Raw genomic sequence first — 21,823 nt, 5'->3', positions numbered from 1 at the left:
CGGTTTCTCTATAGCCGAGTTGATCGTGGCCGTTAGTCCGGTTTATCCATGACCGAGTTGATCGTGGCCGTTAGTCCGGTTTTCCCATGGCCGGGTTGATCGTGGCCGTTAATCCGGTTGATCAGTTATTCGATTGACACATGTCAAGACCATTCTGCCACATAATGCTGCCAATCGTACGGGTGTCAGACCATATGACCCAACCTTATCCTTTTTAGGGCTTTCTTTATTTTAAAAGGGCTTTATGTTGTATGAGAGGCCCATAGGACAAAACTATAAATAGGGGGCACTTCCTTACTTTTAAGGGTTGGATTTTCAGAATCTAAAACATTGTAATAGAATTTATATTGAAGCTCTCTCTCTCTCTAATTTTGGTCCGGATTTTAGTGTTCTTTGACTTGATTCAACCAATACGATATAGTACCGCAATATACGTATATATTTAGCTCAAATCCATAATATTAACATATTCATCCAAGTTATCAGCTTATATATTCATAAGTCACTGTAAACAAATCCACAAATACATTTCTCTTTAATCAAAATAGATTAAAGTGTCCACATATCCTATACATCACTTACAAATTTAACTTATTACCTAATTTCGGGGTAAACAGGATTATTATAAGCCATCTCCCTTTTTGGCAGCGATATCACCGTAATATTGTTGCTGCTTCTTTTTGGTACAGAAATGTTGCTGCTGCTGCTGCTTCTTCTGCTTCTTTCTATTTCCTTTCGCATCTCTCTCACAGCGCTTGTGATTGATTGTTTCTTATACGCCATTTGATTTTCTTCTTTACTTTCTGCAATAAATATATAATTTCATATTCTTATTAACTATTAACTTACAGAAAGAAAAAACCATTTAAACAGTGGTGGATTTACAGCATGTTTGGCCAAACTCTTAAAATCGGTTTAGTTTGAAAACTTCTTTTCAAAAAAATATTTTTGATGAGAAGAAGTTTGTGTTTGGTTAATTAAATAAAAAATACTTTTTGAGCAACAATTATTGTTTGATCAAGCTTTTAAAAAGTGTTTTTATATATATTTTTTCAAAAGTGCTTTTGGAAAAAAGCTATCTTTTTTTTGCTTTTGAAAAATAGCTTCCGTTGTCCAGAAACACTTATTTTCTCTCAAAAGCTTGACCAAACACTTTTTCTATGAAGTTTAGAATAATGGGTAATGGTAGTAGAGCTTTGCAATAGTTTGGTGACAGATATAAATGGGGTCATTTTTATTCTTTTTAAAATTAGGGTAAAATTTGAAAAGAAAAAAATAAATGCAATGGTCCAAAAACTGAAAGTAAAAAAAGTAAAAACAGCTTCAAGTTGTATTTGAAATTTTCATGGCCAAACACTGATTTTCAAAAAAAGTTAAAAAAAAAAAATCCAGAAAAAAGTGAATAATTTTCATAGCCAAACAGGTCCTAAATATTTAATTGTGAATCTAATTATTATTGTATAGTAGCCCATAAACATTTACTACTAAACCCGATAATCAATTCTTAAATTTCTATACGATTAGCTATATATATCACCCATACAATATTTACCATCCAATAACTTACCGTCACCATGATAAGCTATGATATAAATATAATAATTGTTATTATCACATGCATCGTGAATTCATCACTATTCATGCATGTTATTCCTTCTTAACTTTCAAACAAATTTGACACTAAAAATTTAAATTTTACATAAATAAATAAATGTAATATACGCATACCTGAATAGCAAAGTGAAATTTAACTCGAAGGTGCGATAAAATTAGAGACTCGTGAGAAGGAAAAAAGACATACAAAGAGAGAATTTTAGAGATTTTTTGTTTTGATACAATATATTGAGGAAAAGGGAAACCCTTTTCTACATAGGAGAAAGAAAACCTTTTTTTCTTGGAGGAAAAGAAATTGTAAGATTTTAGGCAAAGAAATAGAGTTACCACAGAATTACTTTACCTCTAGGAAATTTTCCTTTACTAAACATAAGGATTGGACATTAAACTTTTTAGTACTATTATATTTACAGTAAATTCTAAGGTATTTTTTGGTACCACAGTTTTAATCCAAGAAATCGCAAGCTCTCCTTTTCCGTTACGTTCTCTGTGTAAAAAACTAATTTTAATATTATAAAGGAAGAAAAGGGAGCTGCACCTATACCCCGAGCCTTGAATTTTCTTTTTGACCCAGGACCTTGGTACAACAACAAACAACAACAAAAAATAACAACATACTCAGTGAAATCCCACAATATGGGGTCTGTAGAGGGTAGAGAGTACGCAGAACTTACTTCTACCTTGAAAGGTAGAGAGGTTGTTTGATTTCCGAAAGACCCTCGGCTCACCCTGGACCTTGGTACTAATTAGAAAAAACAAAATTGTGCTGCCAACTGCATGGCAACAACAATAATATTGTTCCATAGACGCAAGAGAACAGTGTCAATAACTCTGCTAAATTATTCATGTAACCTGACATAATACTAGTTAAGTTTGAACTTTGAACAGCCAATACATTGAGAATAAGTTAATTGGTGAAGTAAACCCCAGTAAAACTAATTTACGAGCTTGAGGTGCAAGATTGATGCCCACAAAACTTTTTGGGATAATTTTCTAGAATAGAATCATAATTACTATAACAAATAATATCATTCCGTTTTCAAAATATAGTAATAGTCTCTTTACAAAACATATACAACGTCTAATAAATCCCACAAAATTTCTTTATATCTTCTCTCTCCTTCCAATTCATGTCTTTCTCCCATGATATTTCCCTAGATTCAAACTACCAGTAGCAAGAAGATATCGAGAACTCACTTCAATCATCTCTTAAACTAAAATTCACAAAAAATTTCCGTCATTGGGTATTTAGAGAAGAAAAAATATCCTCTGAAAAAAATGGAAAAAAAGAAGAAGAAGAAACGAGATCCCAAGAAAGCCGGCTGGTATGACATCAAAGGTGAAAACGCCGTCAACAACGACCAATTCTGATCGTTAACATTCTCGCCATCTCTAATACCCAACTTCTTCTTCCTCCTCTTCTCTACTTCACTATGAATCCTTCTAAAACTTCAGCTCTATGAACAGGGACGAAATTCTCAAGAACAATCTGGACATGCACTTGATATACATTGTATAGCATTGTATTCTTTAATACTGATACAGTTTGACATACATATAGAGTATAGCATACACACTACACACGCACGAAATAAAATCATTCCGTCGCCACTAAACAACCACTAAAAATCACCAAAACCACCACTTGTTCCACCACTCGACATAATGTGGTATATATATATGTCATGTACTCAAAGCACGGATCCAAGATTTTGATGTGTTCGACTTGATTCTTTTTTATGTCGATTACTTTTTTCAATTTATATAAACAAATCGACTAAACAATTTTTTTAATAACTATAATAATTTTGAACAAAGCATAAACTTCAAAAGTATTACTTATCAACACAAATTTAATATTCATTTATAATACGTCAAGGATTAAAACTAGAACTAGAAAAGTAGATACATAATGTGTGGGGATTACAATAGTTCGTGAGTTGTTTATTTGACCGTAATTTTTCATATGCCTTTTAATTATTTTAAAAATTATAATTATTGACTTTTTACTAAGTTTTCAGTTATGTAAATTTTATTTTGAAAAATTTAAAAATTATGTACGATCAAAATTAAAACGTTTGAATTTTGAAAAGCGAGAAATGTCACATAAATTGTCTTAAGATATGAATTATAAAAAAAGCAAGAATTAACAAAATTTAAAAAGTCCATAGTAACTCATAAGGTGGAGCTCGTAATAAGGAAAAGAGAGTCAAGAACAATAAAGAAAAAGAAAAAAGAGAAGAAGCAAAATAGATTATAACAAAAGAAGAGAAAAAAGTAAGAAAATAAGAAGCAAATAAGAAGAAAAAAAAAATACGCATTGTGGACGGAACTTGGCACTATACACCAATTGCAGGTGCCACTTTATAAATATATTTATAATTTTCTTTACATACACACACACACAAAAATATCTATCTATATATATTTAAAATGTACTCCCTCCGTTTTATAAAAAAAAGAAAAGTAAGAAAAAACACCCTTTATCAAATGTCTTGAAAAAAAAAATCTTGATTCATGTAAAATTTCATTTATTTAAATTATGATAAAATTGGAAGAAAAAAACACCACTTTTTTGAAGCAAAATGAAAAGGTAAAAAAACAACTCATTATGAAACAAAGAAAGTATATAATACATATACATGTGACATACAGTAGACATATACACAAAATAAAGTCATTTCACCGCCACTAGACCGCCACTCGTTTCACCGTTAGAATGCAAAAATCATTTTCCTGCAAAGAAAAAGTGGAAGACGAAGAAAAAACTTTCGTTGTCCGTCATTATTCAATTGCAGGAAATCAAAATCTTATGTGAAATTTTTTAATCCTTGACTGAATTATGAAATTGAGATTTTGAGTAATCATCTGATTTTAACCTTGAGTTGTGTAAATTGAGAGTTAGAAGAAAAAATGTATACATAGCATTGTTGAGTACTCAAAAAATTAAGTTCGAAAGTCTCAAATTTCGAGCACCTAAAAGAGAGGTTTGAATGTGTTTGGATTTGAGAAACTCATTTCTAAGTTGAATTCAACTATTTTTTGAATTTAAGAAGAGAATGTGACATCCATTGAAGTTTGAAACCAGAAAACTAAAACCCAAATCTAAAAAGAAAAGTGACCTTCATTGAAAGTTTTGACACTCAAAAATCAAAACCCAAATGTGAAAATTATTGTTCTGAATCTTTTGGGTATGTTGAAATATGTAAAAAGAAATGTGATTGAGAGAGACAGTCTTTGGCATCTAAAGGGTTCGGGTTGAGTAGGATCAAGACAAAATACTTGGAGTGCAAGTTTAGTAGCGGGACGTAGGAGGTGGATGTGGAAGTGGAAGTGAAGCTCGGTACTCAGGCCATTCAAAGGAAAGAAAGTTTCAAATATCTTGGGTCTATTATTCAAGGAAATGGAGAGATTGACGATGATGTCACACACCATATTGGTGCGGGGTGGATGAAATGGAGACTCGCTTCCGGAGTCTTGTGTGATAAGAAGGTGCCACCTAAACTTAAAGGCAAGTTCTACAGAGTGGTGGTCAAACCAACTATATTTGTATGGGACCGTATGTTGGCCAGTCAAGAACTCTCACATTCAGAACATGAAAATTGCGAAAACGAGGATGCTGCGATGGATGTGTGGGCATATTAGGAGAGATAGGATAAGAAAGGAAGCCATCCGGACAAGGTGGGAGTGGCCTCTATGGAGGATAAAATGCGAGAGGTGAGACTGAGATGGTTCAGGCATGTGCAGAGGAGATGCACGGATTCCCTAATTCGGATGCGTGAGAGACTGTCTATGGACGGTTCTAGGAGGGGTAAAGGTAGTCCAAAGAAGTATTGGGGAGAGGTGATTAGACAAGAAAAGACGCAAGTCCGACTTATTGAGGACATGACCTCAGATAGGATGTTATGGAGGACACAAATTAGGGTGGAAGGTTAGTAGGTATTTGAGCATTGTAATACTAGTAGTCGTGGTATTATTCTTATAGTTTCTTGTCATTCAATTTATGATAATATTTGTTGTTTCTTGGACTTTGATTATTGTATTAATTTGTGACAGTTACGATTCCTTTTTCAGACATTTTTATCATGCTTTTATACTATTTTGCTATGACTTTTTGTACTGCTTTAATTCCTTTTCCTTATGTCGAGGCTTTATCGGAAACAACATCTCTACCTCCCAAGGTAAAGGTAATGTTTGCATACATTCTACCCTCCCCAGACCTCATTTTGTGGGATTTTACTGGGTATGTTGTATTTATGTTGTTGAAAGAGAGAGAGATGGAGAGAAATTCCACTCAAGGTTGTGACCTAGTAGTCAATAAAGTGGATTGAGAACCATGATGTTTCAGGTTCAATCTCAACGCAAAGAAAAACACTAAGTAATTTTTTTCCTACGGTGCATAGAGTTACTCACGGCCTGTTTGATCAATCTTTTAAAGTCAGCTTATTTTCAAAAGTGCTTTTGAACAAAAAATATTTTTTAGCGTCTAAAAAACAGCTTCTGCTGCTCTCCAGAAACACTTATTTTTCCTCAAAAGCTTTCCCAAACACTTCAAATTTTAAAATAAACACTTTTTGGAAAAATAAGCACTTTTAGCCTTTCAAAAGATTGACCAAATAGGATATTAATAGCTGTGCTAGTCAGAGGTAGAAGGTGCCCAGTAAAATTAGTTTAAAAAAGAAAAAAGAAAAAGGAGATTGGGTGAAAATAGCTCTATCATATATTCTCTTAAATTGCTACTAGTAGTAGTATCTATAAAAAAAAAAAGGTAATTAGGTCCTATTTTGGTACATGACAGTAAAATTATCTTCATTTCTCTAACAAAATAGTAGTGTACTACTGCAGTATAGTTTTTTTGACATTTTATTTGGTGGCCAAAAGAGAGAGTACTAATTTTACTGCTTAGCCGTTCCAAAAGTGTGAGTGAAATAGGAGCAAACAAAACCTCCTCCACAAAAACCACATGACTCACAGCAGCTAACAGCCAAAAGGGGGGAAATGAAGTACTCGTATGCTGGGGCTCTAGGAAGAACAATGGCTTTATCATTATCTTCTTCACGCTCTCTCTTCTTCACTTCCTCTAAATCCCTTTCTCCTCTCAATAGCACCTTTTCTTGCTTCCCAATTCGTCAAATTAGCAGTCTTTTTCTTCTCTATCCGTCCAAGAACAACAGTTGTACTAGGAACAAGTTGCTGAGATGTCGGAATTCTTTCTCAACACATGTTTCCGTCGCCGCCGATGAACACACGAATAGTGATGACAAAATAGTTCTGCCCACTAATGAATCATCCCATGGACTCCTTCGAATTCGCCACACGGTATTGTAAATATATTTCATGTGTTCCTGGTATTGCGCAAACAAAATCATTTCCCTCCGTCCCATTTTAACTTTGATTTAGTCCCTCTGTCTCAAAATAAGTGTCACCTTGACAGGTGTTTCCAACTATGCACTTTAACATTAAGGAGTAGTCCTTTTGCTCAATTCTACAACTACAACAACATACCCAATGTAATCTCACATGTGGGGTCTGGGGAGGGTAAAGTGTACGCAAAGCTTACCCCTAATAAGGTAGGGAGGTTGTTTTCAAAAGACCCTCGGCTTAAGATAAGGCATGACAAAAAGGTTAGACAAGGATTGCTCAATTCTTAAAAAAATTAATATATATAACTAGGAGTAATTTGGTAATTACATATTGTATTTATTGATTTCTTAATGAGCGTGATTTTTGTCAAAGTGTGGGACGGAGGGAGTAGCTCTTTTCGTGCCCGTTAAGAAAAATAATAAATACAAGGTATACTTTACTGGGCTACTCCTAGATTTTTTTTTTTTTTTTGAGAATTGAGCAATACTAAAAAGGACATACTTCTTTAATGTTGAGGGTGGGTATAGTTGGAAATAAATGCCAACTTTGATCACGCTTATTTTGGGACCATTTTTTAAAGCTAAAGCTACGTTTAAAACGGGACGGAGGGAGTATCTTTAAATTTGAAAATATTAAGAAGGTCAATTACAGAAATAAGTAATGCTTAATACACTGTTGCCAATCTTTAATGCTACTAATATCACTCAAAATGTTGTTATTATACCTTTGCCTAGATTACTGTATGCGATTGCGACCTACTTTTTAACTCATTACGACATTGGTAAATAATTGATGAAATGATATATAAAGGTAAAACCTTTCTTCACAGAAAGTTGTTTTGGTGTGTTGAAATAATTTGTTTAGACTATAGCTCATATTCTTCTTGTACATTATTTGGATTTGGAAAGTTTGGTTTTTTAATGATTTTAATGTTCTTGGAAATGAGGTTTGTATTGTCTATTGCAACATATCTTGTTTTTAGCGAGGACTTGTTTGTTTACTTGTTCATCATGTAGAGTGCTGAGTTTTTGTAGTTTAAGTGTGACCAGCAGATTTTAGTACTATAAATTACCTTTCTGAGAGTGGGTTGATGTGTTTGTTGCTGCAGTGTGCTCATGTAATGGCCATGGCAGTCCAAAAGCTCTACCCAAATGCAAAAGTGACGATTGGTCCCTGGATTGAAAATGGTTTTTATTATGATTTTGATATGGAGCCTTTGACTGATAGAGACCTGAAGAGGATTAAGAAGGAAATGGTGAGCCGACTCATACTTTTCAGTTGCTGTTAGAAAGTTACTCCTTACTAATCCCCCGCCTTCCCACAACTATCAAACCCCATAAAAAGAGAATAAAAAAATAGTTTTGACTTTTGATCTAGCCAATGAAGCTGTGATTTCTGGTTAGAAAATTGAAATCTTGAATTTTCTGTAGGATCGAATTATCAGCCGAAACTTGCCTCTTGTTAGAGAAGAAGTTAGCCGGGACGAAGCTCAGAGAAGAATAATGGCTATCAATGAACCTTACAAGATAGAGATTTTAGAGAGCATACAGGAAGAACCAATTACCATATATCATATTGGTAAGACTTTGATTGGTTGCGTTTGTTTAGTTTGAGTAACTTAAATATGAAATGTTAGTTTAGCCTATTGTAGATGTTTTCTAATTAAGATGATATGAGCTTTTACTTTATGATTGTATAACTCATAAATGAGAATGAGCGTGGGGGTTAATTGTAGAACCATGAACCGTATATATTTCAGGACTATACTTTCTTGGTAATTCATTGTAGTAAGTGTCTCACATTATCAAAATTATCTCGATAGAAGATGATGGTATTCCACTTGAGAACTTTTGAGAGTAAGAACCTCATCTATTTCCTTAGGATCTACCATCATACATGTTGTCCTTAACCGTAGTAGCTATCTTGATATGCCATTGTTATTTAACAAATGATCATATGGTAGAGTGCTAGACTAAATTCATGGAGGATGCGTTAAGGTCTTTGCTGCTGATTACATCCTTCCTGAAAGTGTTTCAGGTGGAATTCTCAATACCTACCCTAGTTATTACGGCAGGTTGTCTGAAGATAGCATTCTTCTGTTGAATCATATAGTTACTGCTTAATATTGTCAAAGACCTCAGGTTAAAGATATTTTCATGTGTAGTAGTATATTTTATCCTGGTCTATACTAATTGCACTTATACTTGTTACGAAGTTCAAGTATCTTTCAGTTTGAGAGTATTTCATTTCTCTAAATAGAAACTTAAGTTTGTGGAGAACCAAATTGATGTCATGGGAACTGATTCTTGAACAGGTAAGTGAAGTTTCAGATTTCCAAGATAAAGGGGCTGTTAAGAAAGATATTGGCTCACTTTAGGCCCTAATGCACAAAATGAATCTGGGACTTAGGTGGAATGATGAACCATATTGATATTGTAAGAGTGCAATGACAGTCTTCTGCGAGTTCTGTTGTTATTATTGTTAGCGGTGTACCTGGACGCCAGATGAATAGAGCCTGCCTGGACTCCTAGACATTTGATTTGTTGCAGAATCTTACTTTTAATCGTCCTGAACTTCTACCTCTAACTCAAACTTTGCCATTGAAGCCTTATACCCCACTTTGGTAGTTTTAACAATTTTGCAGAGGTTGGAGTTGTGAGAATATGAGTCTTAAAATTAGAGTCAGCCAAATCAACTCTCTGGGACCCAGTCTCAGCCCTTGTGGTACAAGATCCGAATCATCAGTCCTTCAAGTGCAAGATCAAGCTTCAATACTGTTATTAGTGCTAACAATTATTATTACTATAATACTAATTTTAATTCGAAAGTACTTCAGAAAATGTTGAGTAAGTGTAAAATAGGTGACCTTACTTAAAGAATTTACCAGCTATGGTTCTCTAGAAAATCATTTTTACTGCATTACTTTAATTATAGTTGACAGATTAGGATCGATTGAAGAAGGGACTAAGACTTCTAAGAGGTGGCCAAGAAGGTTACTTTAGACTTTCATAGTTCTAGCTAATATTATCCTTCAATATGTAGCTCTTCAGCCAATATTTGCATATCCATCCTTAATAAAGCACCTACAAAGCTTCTTCTCGTATTTTTTAGAACTTGATCTGATTGTAGAAACATCCATCTAAACCTAGCAAATTTGTCACGCCCCAATATAAATTGTGACGTGGCGGGCAACAGTGCCTACCAACTTGCACCGAGCGAAGCATAATACATACTCCATGTCATATTCACATAATTCATTTCAATTAATTAACATCAAACCAAGTGAGTAAGTTGAAGTGAATAATATTAAATCAACATGCTCGTTAACCAAGTCATAAAATGATCACCTTATCAAAAAAAAAAAAAAAAGTCATAAAATGAGATGTTATTTGCAAATCCAACAGTTACCCATAACGCAAAATTAATACAAGTATATCTATGGAGTCTCTATGACAATGCGAATGAAATAATAAAGTTGTGATACTAGCTCACGGTATACAATAATGAAGATCCCACGATGTCTATTGCTTTAACAACAAAGTATATTTACGTTTTCTCATTATCAAATGCTTGTTTTTCGTAGGTAATGAATGGTGGGATCTGTGTGCGGGACCTCATGTTGAAACTACAGGAAAGATCAACAAAAAAGCTGTGGAGCTTGAATCTGTTGCTGGTGCTTACTGGAGAGGAGATGTAAAGAAACCAATGCTCCAAAGAATTTATGGCACCGCATGGGAGAATGAGGACCAATTAAAAGCATACCTTCACTTCAAAGAAGAAGCTAAACGGCGTGATCACCGACGAATTGGCCAAGATCTTGATCTCTTCTCCATACAGGCAGGTCTCTCTTTGATTAACCCATTTATGAGACTTATGATGTATATATACTTCCTTTTTAACGAATTAGCCTGAGATCCAATAACTGCTTTTTCGTTTTTGCATATGCTCACATGAATTGAAACTCTATTGATTGTAAAACTGGCAGGATGAAGCTGGAGGAGGCTTAGTGTTCTGGCATCCGAAGGGAGCCATCATTAGGCACATAATAGAAGATACTTGGAAAAAGATTCATATGGAGCGGGGCTACGATTTGCTCTATACTCCACATGTTGCAAAGGCAGATCTTTGGAAGATTAGTGGTCATCTGGACTTCTACAAAGAGAATATGTTTGATCAGATGGAGATTGAGGAAGAGCTTTTTCAGCTTCGGCCAATGAACTGCCCTTATCATGTATTGATTTATAAGAGGCAGTTACACTCTTATCGAGATTTTCCAATCAGAGTTGCAGAGCTTGGAACAGTGTATAGATATGAGTTATCTGGAGCCTTACATGGCCTTTTCCGTGTAAGAGGTTTTACTCAGGTATGTTGTCAAACATAAGATTTTTATTTACCTTAACATCTGTATCTTTGATTAGAATTATCATCCCTAAGTGAGCGGTTGTTGCATTCCATCGTCTGAAAGAGAAGGAACAAAGGATGGTAAAATGGGTCTTGCATTTTATTTATGTTTTCATGTGAAGTAACCACGATTACCTATGGCTTATGCAATAATTAATATGAACAAATGAAGATGCATGGAAACCCATTGTTGTGGAGCACAACATACTTGCTATAGTTGATTAGAAGTTATCTGTCTTCTCCTCTTGGAAGCTAGGATTTTGTTTTGGTCTGCTTTGGATTCTCCTGGACATGGCGAACAAATTAATCTGTTCTCTCTTTAGGGGTTTAGATTACCACCTTGAGTCTTAACATCTGATCTTTGTTATTAGCTGAAACATTTGGTATTTCCAGTAAACATCAAAGTTTCTTAATTAAGAAATAGCAAAGACCATTTATTGGTTTTTAGTTTCTTTTTATTAGGTCACACTTTTCATTGGGCATCCAAGGGGAAGAAGACCCAGAAAGAGGTGTTTAAACACCAGAAAGATCAGAAATTTCTTCTACAAGAAATTTAGGAAACGTACTATGCCCCATAAAAGTTCGATCAGCCTCAAATCATATACAGACAACTTCATGAGAAGAGACACAGGGAAAACACACACACTAACATCTACAGACAAAGGCACTGCCTGCTATAATTAACACTTCTCTAGATTACTTTGATAGTCTTTCTTTTTTTCTTTTGCGGTGATGTCTGAGCGAACTTTCTTGCACCTATACTAATTCACGGGCAGCCTGCTAAGCCCACAAGCATAGGCCAAGTAACCCCACTCACCATGGCTGGAGCAGATCACATAGTGTGTTGTAGTTGGGACAGGAACTTGGGATCTCTAGTTTGTTACTCCTTTATGCGCTCAGCCACTCTCTTAAGGACCAGATTATTTTGATATTCTTTTTCTCTGTACTCTGGTTTTTGTCATTATTGTTTAATGTTCTACTAGCTCTTCCGATCAGCAGTTAACTTGGTCCCAAAGTTTCGCCTTCTGCTCTTTACTTGTCACACCTTTCTTGAGAATTATGCCCAATACAGACATTCCTCATCGACCTGAAAATATATGACCAGAATTTCTGGAATGTTCCTCTATTCATACCAAGGACTTTCCCAGAGGAGCCCCTAAAAAAGTAAAGGGACTTGATGGAGTGCATTACCTGTGATGCTGTGGAGTTTCAGCTTTTAACCTGCTATTACTTGGATCTCTTACCTGATACTTCATCCTTTTGTGAAAGACCAATATAGTACTCTTTTGCTCTGCATTACAGGTGTAGTTGGGAGTTGTTAACTTTTTACTTTTTTACCTGTTTGTAATCTTCTCCACCGCAGTCCAGAGATTTTTGTTTCCACATTTATAATTATAAGGAACATATTGTAATGTATAGTTTTCTGGGTAGAATGCTTTTCCTATCTCGGCAAAGGACGAAAAAGATTGAATCCTATGAAATGATTCTGATACAATGTCTGCTTTGGGTGTTCATTCTTTCATGTGGAAAATCCTAAGTTGCAGTAACTTGCATTACGATGATCTAATACCCCTATATATTGAATTTGCAGGATGATGCACACATCTTCTGTTTAGAGGATCAAATTAAAGATGAAATCAGGGGCGTGTTAGATCTGACTGAGGAAATATTACAGCAATTTGGTTTTGACAAGTATGAGGTGAACCTTTCAACAAGGCCAGAAAAAGCTGTGGGAGATGATGAGATTTGGGAAAAAGCAACATCTGCACTTAAGGATGCTTTAGAAGACAAAGGTTGGAGCTATCAAATAGATGATGGTGGGGGAGCCTTCTATGGTCCCAAGATTGATCTGAAAATTGAGGATGCTCTTGGAAGGAAGTGGCAATGCTCAACTATACAGGCATGTTTTGATATTTGAGTTTGAATAAATAATTCTCAAACTTGAATGTGTTTTATCCTCTTCGTTTTCTTTTTTCAAAGCTCGCTAGAGTCCTGTAATCCTTCATTGACACATGAGCTTCTACAGGTTGATTTCAATTTACCCCAGCGCTTTGATATTACATATGTTGATTCAAATCAAGAGAGGAAGCGGCCTATCATGATCCATAGAGCAGTTCTTGGATCTTTGGAGCGGTTTTTTGGTGTTCTCATAGAGAATTATGCTGGTGATTTTCCACTTTGGCTTTCTCCCATCCAAGCTCGAGTTTTGCCAGTTACTGATGCTCAGGTAATCACTACTTATTCGACTAATTCTTGTTCTCTATTTACTTAAACCATGTTTAGTTTATCACCCTCACTAAAGATTTTCTGCTTATACTAACTCCTGGAGTCACTCTTTACATAATATGTGGTTTTCATTTGATAGTACAATGTGGATCACGATCCATGTCATTTTTTATCAAGTAAAATTGGGGGTCGCAAAGTTAGCCCATGAAAACATGACCTGCCCATATTTGACACCCACCCCACCCCCAATTTATTTAGCTCAGTCTGTTTCAGCCCATCCCAATTCAGCCTATCTAAAAATTGTTGATATGTCGCCCAGATTGAATCATGAGAAATCTTGTCAATTTTTTTTTTTTTTTTGATATGTTATATATATCCATAATAAAGCAAAAAATAGTTTTATTAGGTACTTAAAAAATTATAAAAGAACAAACAAAGAAATTAAAACTTAGTAAGAATTGGGTGGGTTGGGTTATTAATTCAGCCCATTTTGACTAGCCCAAATTCAGTCTAACCCGTCAATTTGACACCCTTAACTAAAATGGTACGAAAAGGCTTCATGATGATGTTTATGTCTTGAAAGCGGTCAATAACAATTGTTTTCTTTTATATTTGATCTGTGTATTTGCTTCTGCCTGATATATATGTTGACTCAAGACTGATTTATGAGTTCATATTCACAGCTCCAGTACTGCAATGAAGTGGGCAAGAAACTAAAAGCTAGTGGCATTCGAGTCGAGGTTTGCAGCGGCGAGCGGCTGCCAAAACTCATTAGGAATGCAGAGAAGCAAAAGATCCCATTGATGGCTGTAGTTGGGCCCAAAGAGGTAGAAACACAAACTATAACGGTTCGATCTAGGTTCGCGGGGGAGTTAGGGAACATGTCCATTGATGAATTTATCCGCAGAACAAAGACTGCTAGTGAAAGCCGTACATTCTTATGATCAAGGAGCATGGTATTGAGAATGTTTGGGAGTAGGTTTCCTAAATTATTAGTCAGTCATTCTGTATGATTTAAACATAGTTGTGAACCACAGAGCAAATAGAGAGGAAAATAAAGGGATACGGGAGTTCTTGTTGAATCTTTTATTTTGTGCTCCCTTCTTTTCAACTTATATGACTGTGTCCGACTGTCTTAAAACATGTCATGATATTTTTGCGAATATAAAATCATGCATCAAGATTTAAGTTGAGTTTATTTAAGTTAAACTATTTTAATGATAAGAAAGTATCCTTTTGGAAACAGGCTAATAAGAAAAAGACGTTGCATAAATTGGAACAGGAGTACCTAGTCGAGCCTTCGCTAGAGTTACTGGTTGATTTGAACCAGCTCTAAATTTTGTTTTATAATGAGATCTCTCTATAACAACCATCTTCTCTAAGACTAGATAACATTTCAGTATAACGATCGAGTTTTTTTTAAAATCGATTTTCATGTTATATTATATTATGTAAGTATACGACTAAGTTTTCTTTGGATTCGATTTCATGTCCTATTATAATATGTGTTCTCCATATCAATATTTTGCTATGGCAACTAAAAAGTATCAAGAGGTTTAACTGTATAATTTATGGAAAAATAACTTGCCGCCCATGTTGAATTCGTGTATTTTTTTGATAAGAAAGTATTCGTACTTAGTTGACCTCTCTAAGATCTCATAAAATAAAAATGAGGTTGTTAAGATCTACAGTGACCAGTCCTCACAGCTCAGTGTCTGTTTTGTTTTGTTTTATTATCAGTTTTGACACGTGAATTAATTAGTAGACTACTTGGAAGCCATGTGATTCCAGTTGTAAAATGACGGAATAGATCGTGAGTTGTGTGTGTGTTAAGATATATCGTGATTTGTGCTTGTTTGATGGTTGTTACTTATTGTATTTTATTGTGTTGTTCGTTTAAATATAATATTTGTTTTGATTGTTAATTTAATTTTATTGTATCGTTTCGTTAAATTCATGTTATGTAATAACGAAAAGTCTCATCTTGTGTAACGACCGATTTGGTGTTTACCTTATTCTTTTTTTGTTCATTTTGATTTTATTTATTATCTAATATCCTATTTTATCATTTATCCTACCTTATTATAGTAGTTTTACCCTATACCCTACTTGTCCTGTAGGTTTATCCTTTAAAATTGCTGATGTGTCACATTGTGTAATGATGGGGAATATGATACAATCTATCCAAACGTTGTATTCATCAGAGTAATACAGTGCGATACAATACAACACAATACAATACACTAAATAGTGTCTCTAATAAATTGTGACATGTTACAGTAGCTAATTTAAACTAATAATGTGAAAAATATGCAGTACTCATCATATTACACATATATTCTTTAGGTTCTTATTTACTAGTCATATTTTAAGAAAATATTAATATTAAGAGCTACGGAGTATTTGATTAATTTATCAGTATTTATTTTCTTATTTTTCAGCATATTAATCTAATAAATGCTCACTCTTTTAATGCTAAGGATTAAAAAATAATTAATTATTTCTTTATTTTCTAAATATAAAGTATTTTGAAATAATTTTTTTGGTAAACATAGCAAGTAAATACTTCTAAATAGGATTGGTGGGAGTGTGTGTGTGAGTATAAAACAAAGCCTTAGGTAAAAATAACAGTTGGCCAACTATTTTACTTACTCCCTCCGTTCACTTTTACTTGTCTAGTATTTCAAAAATAGATTTTTACTTTTACTTGTTACTTTTAGCATATCAAGACAAGATAATTTTTTTTTTCCTGTTCTACCCACAGTATTAAATACTCACTTTAACTCATTTTTCAAATCCAATAAAAATATGCATTAATTAATATGGGTACATTGGTAAATTATGCACTTCATTTATTATTTTTTAAGGGGTGTTTATAGTTAAAAGTGGATAAGTAAAAGTGAACGGAGGGAGTATAATTTAAAATATTTTTTTGAAATATGGAACTTATTAAATTTTTGTGTTTCCCATTTCGTAGAAAATTAGTCAGTTTCACATTATTTAAGACTTCAACTCATTTTACAAGGCAAACTATCCATCCATTACACTTGCTACCTAAATAAGCTGGTGTATTAAGTATGTTTGCTACTTTGTCCTTTTCTCTCAAGCTATTAAAGAGGACGGACATAAAATTAATGTCACCTAAGAGATTAACATTAAGAAAGTCCTTGGGAATTGTAATCAGGCAATGTAGTCAAACTAAAGACTGACCATAAATTCAAAATTGTTGATTTGGACCGCCAGGTTTCCTGTATTCAAAATTGCCTCCACTGAATCTTAAGGGCTTTCATAACGAAGATTTCAGGTTTGAAATTTCCTGTCTATGATAACAAGAGATTTGTCTTTTGAATCGCGCTCGTCACATCGGGCTTGCTTAGTGCCGGTTACTTATCTTGTGTAATTTGCGGGCTATTGCACAAGGGCGAGTTTGTCCTGTGCGCATCAAAGAGTAGCGGCTGCAGATTACCTCGTTATCAAAAAACAAAAACAAAAAACTTGTGGAATATAGTTAGTAATCACTTAGATCCAAATTAGCCTTTAGACTCTTCCAAATTCAATTTTCGGGAGCTCCTGATCAAACTCTTCTTCCTGTTACTGCCTTCAATCCAAAATAAGTGTTGTTTATGGTTTTGATACACTCACAAAAAAATTATTTACTCTTTCCGTCTCAAATTATATGTCGCTTTTTTGTTTTACTCGCCCCTTAAAAATATTAATTAGAACGGATATTTGACTAACTTTACCTCTATGTATGCTTAAGTTACAATCTCTCTCCATTAACAGATTACTCTATTTATGTGTCTTCTTTATTAATCACAAAATTCTACGAAAGGTAAAATGGGAAAAAAATAACTAATTGTGCCTTAAACTTCTAAACAACATATAATCTGAGGCAATTATTTTTAGTAACTCAAAACAAATAATTTGAGACAGACGAGTAGCAATGGCTCTTCTTTTTTTTTTTTTTTTTTTTTTTTTTTTGTGGCTATTTGGGGGTCAATTCACCATCACAAGAAGGACTATTTCTAAAATTGCTATCCTGTGATTTTCAGGAAATCTCAATTGTCAAATGCGATTTAACTTTGTAATATCAAATTCCGCTTATAAAGCCTCCGTCTCACTTTAACCCACATTTTAATAAATTTTTTAGATGCAAAATAAAAAGAAAAAGAGATGTTATTCGCTCTATTTTTGGGCATTTTTAATTCTATTTTTTCGACAATAATAAACTTACAATAATTCTCACACTAAGTCAAGTTAATTAGCAACAATAACAACATACTCAGTATAATCTCACAAGTGGAGTCTGGAAAGTGTTGTGAAGATAGAGAGATTGTTCCTAATAAGTCAAGTTAATTAGCATGTATTCCCTCCGTCTCAAATTATTTATCGCTTTTAATTTTACAGCCCCTTAAGAAATATTATTTAGAAGGAATATTTGACTAACTTTACCCTTATTTATGTCTAAGTTATAATAAATGTGGACTCTATTTATGTGTCATCCATTGATGACAAAATTCTATTAAGGGTAAAATGGGAAAACAATAATTAATTGTGCCTTGAACTTTTAAAACAACAAATAAATTGAGATGACTATTTTTAGTAAAAACGACAAATAATGCGAAAACGGGGAATAGATCATTTACTAAAGAAAGGGTAGTTTTTTTTAAAAAAAAAAAAAAATATCTATTGCCTTATTGGTTTCCTAAAACGTCACTAACTTTGGACAAAATTGGTCTCGGCTAAAACGATAGTTATTTTGAAGAGGGGGTATTGAATTTCAGTGTCTTCTTTCACATGTGTGAGAAACTATAAAAAGTACATATAATATTTAAAAAAACGAAATTTATCTTTTAAGAGATTGACTCTGCAGCATAAGGAAATGAAGCATGCTTCGTCCGAATAAAAAAGAGAGGTCACTTAGCCTTTTTCTTTTTAGTAAAAAAAAAATATTCACTCATCAAATCAAAAAATAATTAACATTATTTTTTCAAATTTGCCCCTATTAAGTGTTATTTGATCAAATTCCAATACGTATTTAATTAGCAGCAATTTGTTCAAATTATCTATTTTTTCTTAAGAGTTAGTATTTTCTTAAGGGGGTGCAAATGGGTAAGTGACATTGCTTACCCATTTGTTTAGTTGGAGGTCGACATCAGGTATTGTCCTTCTTCTGCGTGGATGACATTGCTTTCTCTAGTAATGACTTAGAACTGTAATTGTGAAAAGATTGGAAGATCTGGCCAAAGAAGGTGATAGCACCAATTCTGGACAGAAAAGATTCTAGAACCATTTTACTCTTTTCATCAAAATGGGAGTAATGAGTAACATACTCAATGTTTTTCCATGGGATTACCATGCACTGCACCAGTAAATTAGGGGAAATGATTTGCAACATAGCAATGGAACTAATACTGAAAGCTTAAAGAGCAGCAGTTTGGAAAAACAGAATTCCACAATGATAAAACTAAAGAACAGAGAAAGGTTGGTTGATAAAGAATATGGAGTATGAGAAAATGAAAATGATACATGGAATGTATACAAAAATATTGTAACCAATACTAAATCGCCAATATTGGAGTATATCAAAACCAATAAGAAACAGATGTACCATGAAGTTCAACATAACTTAACAGAACACCCCCAAAAGATCATTTTTCTTACAAGAAAAACATCAAGAATCCACCAGCAATTGCCAAAACCAAATGATTCAAAATACCCCAACTCATCATCCTGTAAGAAGCTGATGGTGATGATGAACCTGGCGACGCTGCTGCACTAGCTCTGCCAGCCTGATCAGCAACTGGACCATCAGCAGTAGGGGCGATATCTTTTACTGGTGCGGGTGCGGGTGCTGGCATTGGGGGTAAATCCGTCCCAAAAATAGCTTCGGGAAGAAGCACCTTGTCAACCTGATAAATAGCAACTGGAAAAGTAGTGCGAACAGCGCTGCTAACTTTAGTTCTAGACCATCCTGAGTTAAGGTGAACAGTCCCAGAGTTATCGGTGAAGTTCAACGAGTACAAATTTCCACCAGCAAAGGTATTAATAGGGCTCATGTCACTAAGGTTCTTGAAATCAGCTAGACTGTAGTAATGTGGCAATGCATGGAAAAGGCAAAGGGATTTGAGTTGGTCTGCGGTGAGGTTGGAAAGGGACGGCTTTTTGAGTGAGGTAAAAGCTTTGTCTTTGGGAACAAAGAGTGTGATCCCTTCTTCTGTGTTGTTAGCTTGGGTTTGGAAAGTTTCTATGACTTTTGTCGATTGGAGGTAGTTAAGGAATGTGTGGAACGGGCCTGCAACGGAGAGCAAGTCCGTTAGGTTTGTGTATTCAGGACCTGGTGCTGGTGCTGGAGCCATGATTGGGGGTGGAACAGCTTTTCCTTTCGCGGCTACAGTTGACAATTGAAGGACTAGAAGTAGACTACTAACAATGAAAACCATGGAGTACCCCATTTTTCTCTTAGTGCGGATAACACTGACTGACCCCTACAAATTCAAGATCCATGATTAAGTCAACCAAAATCACAAGAAATAGGCACAAAGTTAGCATCTTGAGTTAAAACTAAGTCAAACAGGCCTGAACCAAATGAACTGCTACTCACAGTTAAGCTCAGTGGCTAGGATCTTTATCAAGGGGTGTCAAAATATGTAAAAAGTAAGGATACAAAAAAATCAAGGGGATTCAACAGATAATATAAATTTACATATGTATAAAATGTAATTTTTCAACGAAGGGTGTCAACTACATGTAGCTCCGTCACTGATTAAGCTCATTTTTTCCATTTGAGATCACAAGAATTTGTTATCTAGACACCCTTTTAGTTAGATCTCAGCATTTACACTACAGAATTTCTTGAGGGTAATTTTTATCGACCCTTTTGGATGGACAGGATGGTGCATTTTCATACTCAGACTACAAAACCATTAAAAAAAAAATCTTGAAAAACTTGAGCTAACAACAATTAAGTATAAAATGATCAGTAATCAGTAAAATTGTAACTCATCAACTCAAGGACTAAATCAGTAGATTCTTGAATGCTTAATAGAGTTGTACATACAAGGTAACATGCAGTAAAATGCAAGACAAAATTAAGCAGATATAACAGTAAAAAACACCAAGAAAAAGAAACTTCCAGATGTCACAATGTCAATAACAGCTTTCGATATCTTTGAGGAAAACAATGTAGTACTTTCGGCTGACTGAACAAGAACACAGATCCAGATCCAGTCACCCCCCCCCCCCCCCCCCCGCCACACACACACACAAAAACAGAAAAAGGAAAACTATACCAAAAAAAAAAAAAAAAAAAAAAAAAAGGATAGACAAATGGAAACTAATGCAAACGTTTAAGAAAAACAGACAATTATTAGAGAAAAAAATGCAAAGATAAAAAAGAGAGATTATGAGAAAAACAGACCTTGAACAGAGCAGCTGAGAGAGAGAAAACACTCGAGAGTAAAAGGGTATGGAGTTTGGTGTACAAAGAGAGTATTTAAAGAAAAGAAATGTGTAAATTTTACAACTTTTGCACTGGCATTTGGCGTAGGGAAAAGGGCAAATTAACAAATGAAGAGTAGGTTCAGGTCTTTTGCTTACGTAAATGATTACTGTGGGCGTTCCTTGTCTTCATTATTTTATGTTAAATTTGTTAGTACTACTAATAATATGTTTGTTGTGTGGAAATAACTTTTATGACAAGACTTAAAAGCAAAGAGTTGATGTGCGTTGGCCTTTCAATGTCCCACTCACATTCTCATCTAACTGTTCTCTAAAAATGTTTCGGTGTTTCCTCTGGTGTCTAGAAAATGTACTCTAACCATATGTTCGTTCATTGATGTACAAGTACAATTGCTTTAGTAAATTTGCAATTTTTAATTACGTAGTTATTTTTGTCTTTGATATGTGCTACTGTTTTATTCTGTTTAATTATTCGTCATATGAAATTTACTGATTTAACTAATTTTAATTCGTAAAGAAAAAATTTACTAAGGCCTAATATTTTTTATAAATTTACAGGGCATATGGAGATGAACAACAAGGAAGGCAAAAGGGAAGGTAAGCTGAACATTCATTTGTTCAGTCATAGCCGCATTAATATACCATGTATGGATGGCTAGGAATGATGCATTATGGAATTTGGGGTGACCCATCCAAAAAGCATCATGAAGAAGGCTATGCTGGAGAGTAAGTGCAAGATTTTGGAGATACTACACAA

The 21,823-nt window shown here is 34.3% G+C and overlaps 2 protein-coding genes across 3 annotated transcripts; one reads left to right on the top strand and one right to left on the bottom strand.

Annotated features, from left to right (window-relative positions):
* Positions 1-6,579: 6,579 nt before the first annotated feature.
* On the top strand, positions 6,580-14,687 carry LOC132035952 (threonine--tRNA ligase, chloroplastic/mitochondrial 2). 2 transcript variants are annotated; one of them, XM_059426130.1, is made up of 8 exons: positions 6,580-6,933; positions 8,087-8,233; positions 8,409-8,556; positions 10,562-10,815; positions 10,964-11,341; positions 12,971-13,279; positions 13,406-13,606; positions 14,289-14,687. In XM_059426130.1, the coding sequence occupies exons 1-8, from the start codon at positions 6,613-6,615 to the stop codon at positions 14,547-14,549; spliced, it is 2,019 nt and encodes a 672-aa protein (XP_059282113.1). In that variant the 5' UTR covers positions 6,580-6,612; the 3' UTR covers positions 14,550-14,687. The 2 variants fall into 2 exon arrangements, with proteins under 2 accessions (XP_059282113.1, XP_059282114.1); XM_059426131.1 differs by lacking the exon at positions 8,087-8,233.
* Positions 14,688-19,081: 4,394 nt separating this feature from the next.
* Positions 19,082-21,193, bottom strand: LOC132036505 (fasciclin-like arabinogalactan protein 7). Its single transcript, XM_059426859.1, has 2 exons — positions 21,026-21,193; positions 19,082-20,093 (listed from the first exon to the last, which is right to left on the bottom strand). The coding sequence occupies exon 2, from the start codon at positions 20,058-20,060 to the stop codon at positions 19,266-19,268; it is 795 nt and encodes a 264-aa protein (XP_059282842.1). The 5' UTR covers positions 20,061-20,093; positions 21,026-21,193; the 3' UTR covers positions 19,082-19,265.
* Between the last annotated feature and the right edge of the window lie 630 nt (positions 21,194-21,823).

Source organism: Lycium ferocissimum, chromosome 11, assembly GCF_029784015.1.
Source record: "Lycium ferocissimum isolate CSIRO_LF1 chromosome 11, AGI_CSIRO_Lferr_CH_V1, whole genome shotgun sequence".
Taxonomy (NCBI): Eukaryota; Viridiplantae; Streptophyta; class Magnoliopsida; order Solanales; family Solanaceae; genus Lycium; species Lycium ferocissimum.
Note: the sequence above shows the minus strand (reverse complement) of the source record. Positions and strands in the feature narration are given on the sequence as shown.

Excerpts from the sequence above, each read along its gene's own strand:
- LOC132035952 (XM_059426130.1), top strand. The coding sequence starts at position 6,613 with ATGAAGTACTCGTATGCTGGGGCTCTAGGAAGAACAATGGCTTTATCA. Across the intron at positions 6,934-8,086 it reads TCCTTCGAATTCGCCACACG|TGTGCTCATGTAATGGCCAT; the intron begins GTATTGTAAATA and ends TTGTTGCTGCAG. Across the intron at positions 11,342-12,970 it reads GTGTAAGAGGTTTTACTCAG|GATGATGCACACATCTTCTG; the intron begins GTATGTTGTCAA and ends TTGAATTTGCAG.
- LOC132036505 (XM_059426859.1), bottom strand. The coding sequence starts at position 20,060 with ATGGGGTACTCCATGGTTTTCATTGTTAGTAGTCTACTTCTAGTCCTT.